This window comes from Capricornis sumatraensis, chromosome 20 (genome assembly GCF_032405125.1).
Source record: "Capricornis sumatraensis isolate serow.1 chromosome 20, serow.2, whole genome shotgun sequence".
Lineage (NCBI taxonomy): Eukaryota > Metazoa > Chordata > Mammalia > Artiodactyla > Bovidae > Capricornis > Capricornis sumatraensis.
Genome location: NC_091088.1, coordinates 63,830,736 through 63,841,594, shown reverse-complemented (window position 1 = coordinate 63,841,594; position 10,859 = coordinate 63,830,736). Strand labels below are relative to the sequence as shown.

The 10,859-nt window shown below is 43.1% G+C and overlaps 2 protein-coding genes across 2 annotated transcripts; both read right to left on the bottom strand.

Moving 5' to 3' along the window:
• Positions 1-1,140: 1,140 nt before the first annotated feature.
• On the bottom strand, positions 1,141-2,466 carry LOC138096899 (zinc finger protein 665-like). Its single transcript, XM_068993141.1, has one exon. The coding sequence runs from the start codon at positions 2,464-2,466 to the stop codon at positions 1,141-1,143; it is 1,326 nt and encodes a 441-aa protein (XP_068849242.1).
• Positions 2,467-5,051: 2,585 nt separating this feature from the next.
• Positions 5,052-7,259, bottom strand: LOC138096898 (zinc finger protein 677-like). The gene is made up of 2 exons (XM_068993140.1): positions 7,245-7,259; positions 5,052-5,303 (listed from the first exon to the last, which is right to left on the bottom strand). Exons 1-2 carry the CDS (start codon positions 7,257-7,259, stop codon positions 5,052-5,054), a joined length of 267 nt encoding a protein of 88 aa, XP_068849241.1.
• Positions 7,260-10,859: the final 3,600 nt, after the last annotated feature.

Below are 10,859 nucleotides of genomic sequence, written 5' to 3'. Positions count from 1 at the left end.
GCTGATATTTATAAAATACTGGTGAAAGAAACCAAAGAACAGACAAATAAAGACATACAACAGCCATTTATTGGAAGGCGTAACACAGAAACGCTGGCAAATGATTGCAAACTGATAAGACATTTTCTATCAAGATATTTTGTAGAAACAAACAGGATTTTTCTAAAACTTACATGGAAAGAACCAGAATAGCAAAAACATCTGAAGAAGAATAAATTGTTTGGAGTCACTCTCATTCAAGACTTCTAACATGGTAAAAAGTAATCAAGACTGTGATGTCTGTGGAGTAAGACATATGGGTCAAAGAAACAAAACAGAAAACCCAGAAGCAGCCCCCACACAAGTACTTCCAACTGAGTCTGACAAGGTACTAAGGAAACCAGATGGATAAAGAATTTGAAAAATGATACCCTAGCAACTGATTTCCCATACCAGGGGAAAAAATATGAAAGAACCTCCACCAAAACTTTACATTTGTACAAATATTGGTTTAAAATTGGTCATAGCTTTAAACATGAAATGTAAAACTGTCATACTTTACACTGTAAGAGATTCAGAAAGAAAACCATAGGATAATATCCTCAGGACCTATCTAAATTTGAACATATTTTTTCTGCAGTCTGAAATACTTCAGATTAAATTTGAGACTTAGTCATTCCTCATGTGAATGCTCTGAGGCAGATTGTTATGAAAAGTCATGAAGAAATTTAAAATATTCATTATGTTTATAAGGTTTCTGTCCATTAATGAATTCTTTGGTGAATTCTGATGGGATACTGTTGCTGAAAGGCCTTTCCACACTCAGTAAGTCTGTCTGGTTTCTCCCTAGTTTAAATACTCTCAGGACATCAAAGGCATAAATGCTTAATAAGAAACCTTCCCATATTCATTCCATTTGTAAGGCTGCTCTCCAGTAGGAATGTCATGATGTTCTTTAATTTTGATTTTTATACACACATTACATTTTTGTGGCTTCATCAAAGGTGTATGATTCTGGATGTCTAGTGAGCTATGAATCTGTATAAGTCCTCTGTCCTATATGTTATATTGATATAATTTCTCTTTAGTATGGACTCTCTGGTGTCAATTTATACTAGAACTTACAATAAGCACTTTGTGACGCTCATCACATTGGTCAGGCTACTCCCTAGCATGAATCCTCCGATGACTCACGAGGCTTGAGTTCTGAGTGAAGACCTTGCCACACTCGTCACATTTGTAAGGTTTCTCTCCAGTGTGGATTTTCTTATGTCTATTGAAGTTTGAACAGTGAATAAAGGATTTGCCACACTGATCACATTTGTAGGGTTTCTCTCCGGTATGAATTCTGCGATGACTGGGAAGGCTTGAACTCTGACTGAAGACCTTGCCACATTCATTACATTTGTAAGGTTTCTCTCTAGTGTGGGTTACCTGATGATAAGTCAGACTCGAATACACACCAAATGCCTTGCCACACTCATTACACTGGTAGGGTTTCTCCCCAGTGTGAATTCTCCGGTGACTTACGAGGCTGGAGTTCTGAGTGAAAACCTTGCCACACTCATCACACTTGTAAGGCTTCTCTCCGGTGTGCATGACCTGATGTCTGGTAAGATGCGAGCTCTGGTTAAAGGCTTTGCCACACTGATCACATTTGTAGGGTTTCTCTCCGGTATGGATTCTGCGATGATTGGTAAGGCTTGAACTCTGACTGAAGACTTTGTCGCACTCGTTACATTTGTAAGGTTTCTCTCTAGTGTGGACGACCTGGTGATAAATAAGACTTGAAAGCACACTGAAGGCTTTGTCACACTCGTTGCACTGGTAAGGTCTCTCTCCGGTATGGATTCTGCGGTGGCGTACAAGGTGTGAACTGTAACTGAAGCCCTTACCACACTCTTCACACTTGTGATGCTTCCCTCTCGTGTGGATTCTTTGATGTCGAGTGAGATGCGAGTTCTGATGAAAGGCTTTGCCACACAGGTTACACATGTGAGGCCTCACCCCTCCATGGGTCATCTGATGGCTGGGGTTCTGGGAGCCGTCATGAACTGCTTTGTCATCCTGGTCGCGTCTGTAAGGGTCTTCTCGAACGTGTGCTTTTTGGTCTTGTATGAGTAGTGGAGAATGCCAGAAACTGATCCCATATCCATTAGAAACGTTGATTTGGACAGGAGGAACAATTCTTGGAAGTACTGAAAAGGAGGCTCCTGTGTTGTCAGCCTTCTCAACCTGATGATACACATAAAACTGCCCTTCGGCTGGGAAGACAGGCAGTCCAGTCAGATATGACGGAAAGCTTAGTGCCAGCCTGCTTTCAATTGGCTCATTTCCTTCGTCTCTTCGACAAGTGAGATTTTTTGGATGGGTGGCAGGCATGCCCTTCTGATTACTTTTGTCACTTTCCCGCGGGTACACGTTTTTCTGGATTTTCCGGCAGCCGTGGTCCTTGGTGTCATGGCTTTTGTGTCTTTCTGACAACATTGTCTGCAGGATCCCTCCTGTGTGACCACTTTGTTTTGGTGCTGATCCCTTCAACACACGTTTAGGAGAGGTATCTGCAAGACAAACAGAGTTGCACGTCTCCTGTTAATTATAGCTGGGAAAGAAATATTTCACATGGAAAAACATGGTATTATACTGAAAGGACTACATGCTTTGGACAGATAAGAAATGGTGCAACCATGATCTTTCCTTTTTGGGAACACACCAGGAATACTGACAGGAGGTGCACAAAAATATTGTTTGATTCTACTTACATGAGTCAAATAGTCAAAGTTACAGAGTCAGAAACTCTTTCCAGTTACAGAGTCCCTGGTAAGATGCCAGGGACGGGGTGTGTTGGGGGCAGGGGGTGTGTTGGGGGCAGGATGTGTGGCGAGGGGGAATGGGGATTTAATGTCTAATGTGGACAGAGTTTCACTTTAGGAAAGTGAAAAATTTGGGAGATGGATGATGGTGAGAGTTACACAATGACGTGAATGTACTTCGTGCCACTGAACTGCATAGTTGTGTGCATGAATGCTAAGTCACTTCAGTCGTGTCTGACTCTTTGTGACCCTGTGGACTATAACCCACCAGGCTCCTTTGTCTATGGGATTTTCCAGGCAAGAATACTGTGTGTGTTGCCATGCCCTCCTCCAGGGGATCTTCCCAACCCAGGGATCAAAGCTGTCTTACTTCTTCTGCATTGGCAGCCTGGTTCTTGACCACTAGTGCCACCTGGGAAGCTTGAACTGCACAGTTAAACACGGTTAAGATAGTATAGTTTATGTTCTGTGACTTCTACCACAGTTTAAAGAAGTGAAAGAAAAAAAAAAGGGTGATTACATGTAATTCAAATTAATTTTAGGGAAGCCTGCTCTAAATAATCAATGGCTGAAAACCTCAGCGTGCAAACCTACGTTAGTCCTGACAGGGGTATTTGGCATCATGACCTAAACCCACATATTACTTCACAGAAAACATGGCTGCTTCATATTTGAAGAAAGAACAATATTACACAGTAACAATCTTACTGCTCTCCGGGCAAGAATACTGGAGTGGGTAACCATTCCCTTCTCCAGGGGATCTTCCCCACTCAAGGACTGAACTCAGGTCTCCTGCATTGCAAGAAGATTCTTTACTATCTGAGCCACCAGGGAAGCCCATATTATATATGTTTACTATATATTTAATGTACAGTAATAATGCTAAAGCATAGTACTCTAATGGTAAATAAGCCACAACAAATTTAATTAGTGAGTAATATAAGTAAATGGCACTTTAGAATTGGAAAACCATATCTGCCCTGTGGAAATGAGGAAGAATTTAATAAAATGTTATAAAAATAAAATAATTCTCTGAATGCCACTTATAAAACCATATTCACTTAGAATGGCCATTCTGCCACATGAACAAGTGGTGTGAGTCGGTTATACCATGAAATACATCCTGAAAAATCATTATCTATAGGTTATAGTAAAGATTAGTAAACAGTGATAAACCATAACGGAAAAGAACATGAAAAAGAATGTATATAGCTGTATAACTGAATCACTCTGCTGAACAGCAGAAATTAACACAACATTGTACATCAAGTACACGTAAATTAATAGAGAGAATTTAAAAAAGAGAAGAAGACTGGAGGGTAGGGAGCAAAGGGCATGTGGGCAGTGTTTGTACGTGCCAATCTGTGGGAAGATAAATGCACTTGGGCACATAAAACATTGACCTGGGAAGAAAAGAGAAACTGACTTAGCAAGTAGTATGATACTGTCCTTTCTTAACTGTATGACATGGGGCCAAAAGGAAGAGATTTAAAAGATAGGGAGTGTGATGAAGAGGGAAGAAACCAGGCCAAGAAACACAGATTAGAATAACTGCTGCCAGGGACTGGGGGTGACAGAAATGAGGAGGGGTTGATAAAAGGGCTCACAATTTCCATCATAAGATGAACAAGCTCTGAGGATTTCACATATAACATGATGATGACAGTGAATAATATTAATACTATAAAACTGAAATGTCCTGAGAGAGCAGAACTTAAGTGTTCTCACCAAAACAAAAAATAAAAGTAACATGTGAGGTAATTTATGTGTTAAGTAACTTCATGGAAACCCATTCACAATGTACATGTATATCAAGCCACTGTTTGTACAATTTAAATATACTATAACTTTATTTGACTATACCTCAATAAAGCTAAAAAACCATTACATGGGACTTCCCTGGTGGTCTAGTGGTTGATTTTCAACTCCCAATGCCGGGGGCCTGGGTTCGATTCCTGATTGGAGAACTAAGTTCCTACATGCCACAAAACACAGCTTCCCCCCGCCAAAATCCAAAAATTCATCCACTGGTTGCCTGATTTTGAATGCATAGGGCATAGTATATAATATAGAGACACCTAGCTGTCTTCCAAGAATTTCTGAATCAAAAGCTCAGGGGTAGAAAAGAGGGAACTGGATATTTTTTATTTGTTATAAGGTTTGATGCATATTTGAGCTCTGGAATCACCCTCAACCATGAAATGGGAAGGTCATATAAAGAAAGGACAAGTTCAAAGTCCTGCTGCATTAGGAAGCTTTTCATGTCTGAGTCAACAGGACTCTGAGCTCAGTCAGGCAATGCAGGCGCCCCCTAGAGGCACAGGAGGGAAAATGCAGAGCTACCCATGGGCAGATTCCAACTTCTGGAGGGAAGTGATCCTCACCCACAGAGAGCAGGTTTCTGAGGGTCTCCACCATCACTTCTCTGTACAAGGCCCTCTGAGGAAGGTCCAGGCATTCCCACTCCTCAGGAGTGAATTCAATGGCCACATCTTTGAATGTCAACCGTCCCTGAAATGAAAACACATTTCACCAACGGGCCCACCAGGAGAGTTTTATTTTCATACAAAATAAGAAAAGGAGAGAGATGTAAGGACTGATTTTGACTAAAGTGAGTGTGGTTACAGATTCACTGAAGGTACTTTTGAGCAAGTTATGTGTCTCTGATTTTGGTTTATTATACTTTTCCACGAGATGTTATAACAGCCTCTAAATCAGTATATATTTCCCATTTTTGTGGACAATACAAGAAACACACACACACAATCAACACAGGATTATCTGTATAGAAATGTGAGACAGTATGTTCCACACACCAAGTAATATTCAATGTTAAGAGGAAGTAGAGCAGCAATGAAATCTTTAGAGGTGACAGTGTCTAAATGACTTTAAAGAAACTGTGATGACAGCAACAGGGATCTCATAAAGTGTTTGAACACTTCTCAGGTGCTATGCATTCCTCTAAATGCTTTGCGTGTACTAACTCATATAACAACATAACAGCCAATTTAAAAAGATCTGAAAAGAATCTAAAAAAAATGGATATTTGTGTATGTATAACTGACTCAATTTTCTGCACACCCAAAACTAACACAATATTGTATATCAACTATCCTCCAATAAAATTAAAATATCAAAATAAATAGATAAGCAAGTAAATAAATAAATAAATGAAAAACAAAACAGAAACAGACTCACAGACATAGAAAACAAGCTTAGAGTTACCAAAGGGAAAATGTGGCATGGGCAGGGGGTGGAACTGGGTGTGTATACACACTGCTGCTGCTGCTGCTGCTAAGTCGCTTCAATTGTGTCCGACTCTGTGTGACCCCATAGACGGCAGCCCACCAGGCTCCCCCATCCCTGGGATTCTCCAGGCAAGAATAATGGAGTGGGTTGCCATTTCCTTCTCCAGTGTATGAAAGTGAAAAGTGAAAGTGAAGTCGCTCAGTCGTGTTTGATTCCTAGCGACCCCATGGACTGCAGCCTACCAGGCTCCTCCGTCCATGGGATTTTCCAGGCAAGAGCACTGGAGTGGGGCGCCATTGCCTTCTCTGACACACACTACTATGTATACAACAGATAAATAACAAGGACCTACTGCATAGCACAAGCAACTCTGCTGAATACTCTGAAATAAGCTAAATGGGAAAAGAATAGACACATGTGTATGTGTAACTGAATCACTTTGCTGTATACCTGAAGCTAACACAACACCACTATTCAACTATACTCCAATATAAAATAATTAAAAACAATTTTTTAAAAAAGATCTAGCCCCATACATCTGAAGGCAGTGACAGTTGTATCACAGACATTCTAAGAAATCTGCCTCGGGTCAAACAGCTAAAGACGGTAGAGCAAGCATATAAACCCAGGTGTTTAGGTTCTAGAATTAAATGTAAAAAACTTAAGTCATATAAAACCACCAAAGGTACATTGACAGAGGGTTTCTTGAGCAAACTCGAAACAAGTTCAAGGTTAACAACCTAGAATCGCATAAAATGTCATCATGCATACATGCAGAAATATATTAATTACTCTTATTTAACTCATGAATGTCACTGTGTGGAAAAATTTTAAGACAATGAAAAATATATAAGATATAATTTCACAGCTCAATACCATATAACTTATATAGACATAATGATATGTATTTTATAAAAACCACAGTCTTGCACACCTGTGCATTCATGCACACATGTATATGCACTTAAATTTACTGAAATAAAAGGAATTGTCTCTCTATGACCACAATGGAGCCTTTTCAAGTTTCTTCATCACTGAGTCATGAGGATCTAAGTGGAGACAACAGGCCCTGAGGGAAGGCCCCGCGTGAGTGTGCGTGTATAGGAGTCAGACAGGATACTCCAGAGTCAGACAAGATTCGCGAGTCCAGAGAAGGGCATTTCAGGAAGGACAGGTGGTGAACAACTGAGAATATGACTTTACCTGAGAAAGAGCCATTACCTGTTCCTTCCTCTTCCTCCTCGTCTGGGTTTTTTCCTCAGGCATCATGAGACTTTGGAAGTCAGCCTTGAAAGTGGAAAACATACGTTATTTAATGCTTAGAGCCAACATACCCTCTTCCTGAGCCCCAACCACATACACAGGGAAGACCTCACCGTGTGGAACAGTCAGTCCTCTGTGCCCACTGTCTCAGGAGGGACACAGGTCGGTCAACTCCCGCACAGAGGCCAACACGGGACTTCCCCACACTTTCCCTCGGATCACAGTGCCCTCCTGGTGAGGCCTCATGTACACAGCAGCAGGGGGCACCTCCACTGACCCCACGATGCCCTTCAGGTCACACAGTCCCACTCAGAGCAGAGCGCCCTCCCCTCCCCCAGGGCCTGATCTCAGTCTCAGAAGGGGAGGCTAAGAGCCCTGGTGCTCAATGCAGGATCCAGACTGGAATCATCTGCGGCCTGTGCACATTCCTGGCTTCCCAGGTGGCACGAGTGGTAAAGAACCTGCCTGCCAGTGCAGGAGACTTCAGAGATGCGGCTTTGACCTTGGATCGGGAAGATCTCCTGGAGAAGGAAATGGCAACCCACTCCAGTATTCTTGCCTGGAAAATCCCATGGACAGAGAAGCCTGGTGGGTTACACTCCTTGGGGTCTCAAAGAGTCAGACACGACTGAGGTGACTTGGCATGCACACACGCAAACATTCCTGTGGCTACGCCCCACACAACTGTTTAAGGAGAGTCTCTGATGGGAAAAGGGGCACAAACCTGTCTATGCAAAATGCTTCATGGACCTAACATGAAGGTGGGTTGCACACCACTCAGAGGCACACCCAGCACAGCCCCACGTTCTGTCTCTCTCTGACCCATGGTGAACTGCTGTCACCAGGAACCAGCCACAGAAGGGGAAGGAGCAGAAGAAAACACACCAAGCAGGCCTTACAGAACAGAGGTGGGGGTGAGGGCGGGGCTGGCATGGGCACGGGGAGCTCAGAGATGGCTGCACTCAGAAGGTGACGTCAGACCAAAGACCTGGGGGAGGAAGCCATCTACATCTGCTGGGCCAGAGAGTTCTAGGCAGAGGGACATTCCCTTAAGGACCCTGAGCCGGTAGCAAACTTGGGGCTGGAAGGGGAAAGAGAGCTGTGCCTCTGGAGCAGGGGAAGGGGAGGGGGAGACAGGAGTGGCGGCCAGAGCGGCACGGGGTGGGGAAGCCAAAGAGGAAGGACCAAACATTCTTCTCCCATCACTTAAGAAAATTTTGAGAACTATGTGTTCCTTCTTTCACTTTAAGTAAACATCTAATCTTTGCTTTACCTTATACAGTAAAACATTTACAAATTATGGAGTATGTACTTCAAAGCATGCTGAGATATTCACCTAAGCCCTGGAAAGTACAGGGTTGCCCTTAAGCAACCTTAAGGAGGGCGGCAGGGGGAACAGGACTGGAGGCGGTCAGGACCAGTTCTGGACAAGTTAAGGTGGAGACGCCTGTGGGTCATCCCAACAGAGATACTTAGGAGACAGCCAGACGCAGGACTGACAGTTTAGGGCGGAAGTCTGGATGGAAAGGATAAACTGGGAGACAAGTAGGTGGGGTCGAAAGCCATTTGATGAGATGGTGAGGAAAGGCAGCGGGTGTAGACAGAGAAGAGGTCCATGGACTAAGCCTTGGGATGCTCCCTTATTCAGAGACCAGGGAGCTCAGGAATTCATCAGACGAAACTAAGAAGTGAACAGGGAGGGGAGAAGAAAATAAAACAAACAGGCAGATAGGCTTGTAGAGGTTAGTCAGACATCCTCAAAACCAAGGTCTCAAGGAAGAGGGAGTGATGACCGGTGGCACCTGCGGCTGACGGGAAAAGCAAATGTGCCCAGGAAGTTAAATACTGGCCTTAGAAACGAGGTGCTGCTGGGAAGGTACACTGGTGAAGCCACTATGGGAAACAGTAGGGAGGTTCCTCAAAACACCAAAAATAGAGCTACCATATGACCCAGCAACCCCACCCTTGAGCATATATTCAGATAAATCTACAAGACATGGAAGCAGCCTAAATGTCCATTGACAGAGAAAGGAGTAAAGAAGATGGAATACTTAGGAATATTACTCAGGCATAAAAAAGAATGAAGCAATACCATTTGCAATAACATGGATGGACCTAGAGATGATCATACTAAGTGAAATAAGCCACAAAGAGAAAGCACAGGCAACTATATTCAACATCCTATGTTAAATCATAATGGAAAAGAATATGAAAAGAATGTATATATGTGAAAGTGAAAGTGTTAGCTGCTCAGTTGCATCCAACTCTTTGCAACCCCATGGACTGTAGCCCGCCAGGCTCCTCTGTCCATGGAATTCTCGAGGCAAGAGTATGGAGTGGATAGCCATTCCCTTCTCCAGGGGATCTTCCTAACCCAGGGATCAAACTTCCGGGAAGCCTCTGCCTCAGATGGTTAAGAATCTGCCTGCGATGCAGAAGATGCCACAGGTTCGATCCCTGGGTGGGGAAGATACCCTGGAGGATGGCATCCAATCCACTCCAGTATCCTGAGTGGGTTGGATCACTTTGCTGTACAGCAGAAATTAACACAACATTGTAACTATACTTCAATAAAATAATTTTTTAAGCAGAGAGGTCTGTGACTCTGAAAAAGAAAGTGTCAGTGCGGGTAGGGAGCATGTGACCAGTAGACAGTAATCCCCACTCCCCTGGCAGCGAGGAAGTTAGGCTGTGTCTTTCCAACGAGAGTCCCACCTAGTGATGATCACACTAAGGGAAGTAAGCCAGACACAGAAAGACAAACATTGCATGATACGACTTATATGTGGTATCTTAAAGAAAGAAAGACACAGATGAGCTTACTTACAAAACAGAAATAGACCCACACAGAAAACAAACTTACGGCTACTAAAGGGGAAAGCAGGGGGTAGAAATAAATTAGGAGTTTGGGATTAAAATATTCATTACTATAAATAAAATATAACCAACAAGGACCCACCGTATAACACAGGAAACTCCACTCAGTATTCTGTAATAACTTCTAAGGGAAAAGAATCTAAAAAAGAATATATATATATATATCTGAGTCACTGTGCTGTACACTTGAAATTGGGGCGTCCCTGGTGGCCCAGAGGTCAAGAACCTGCCTGCCAATGAAGGAGACCTGCAGAAGACATGTGTTTGGCCCCTGGGTGGGGAAGATCGCTTGCAGGAGGAAACGACAACCCATTCCAGTATTCTTGCCTGAAAAATCCCATGGACAGAAGAGCCTGGCAGGCAGTTCATGAGCTTGCAAAGAGTCGGACACAACTGAGAGACCAGATGACAACAACAACACTTGAAGTTAACACAACAACGTAAATCAATTATAGTTAAAAAAAAAAAAAAGTCCCCAGGAGGAGCCTTTCTGCTGCAGGTGTTTTGCTGTGGCGTCACTGCCCTCTGATTCTTCAGAGATCTTTCCCTCCGTCATGGCTCTCTTCTGGTGTTTTGCCTCCAGGCCCACTCCCAGCAAGTTCTCCCTAGTGAAAACCAACTGCTGGTTGAGCTGTTTGAAGGGCCCCACTGATCCACTTCTAGAATCAGATGCTCTTA

Bases quoted from the DNA above. Each gene is read 5' to 3' on its own strand.
- LOC138096899 (XM_068993141.1), bottom strand. From the start codon at position 2,466: ATGTTGTCAGAAAGACACAAAAGCCATGACACCAAGGACCACGGCTGC.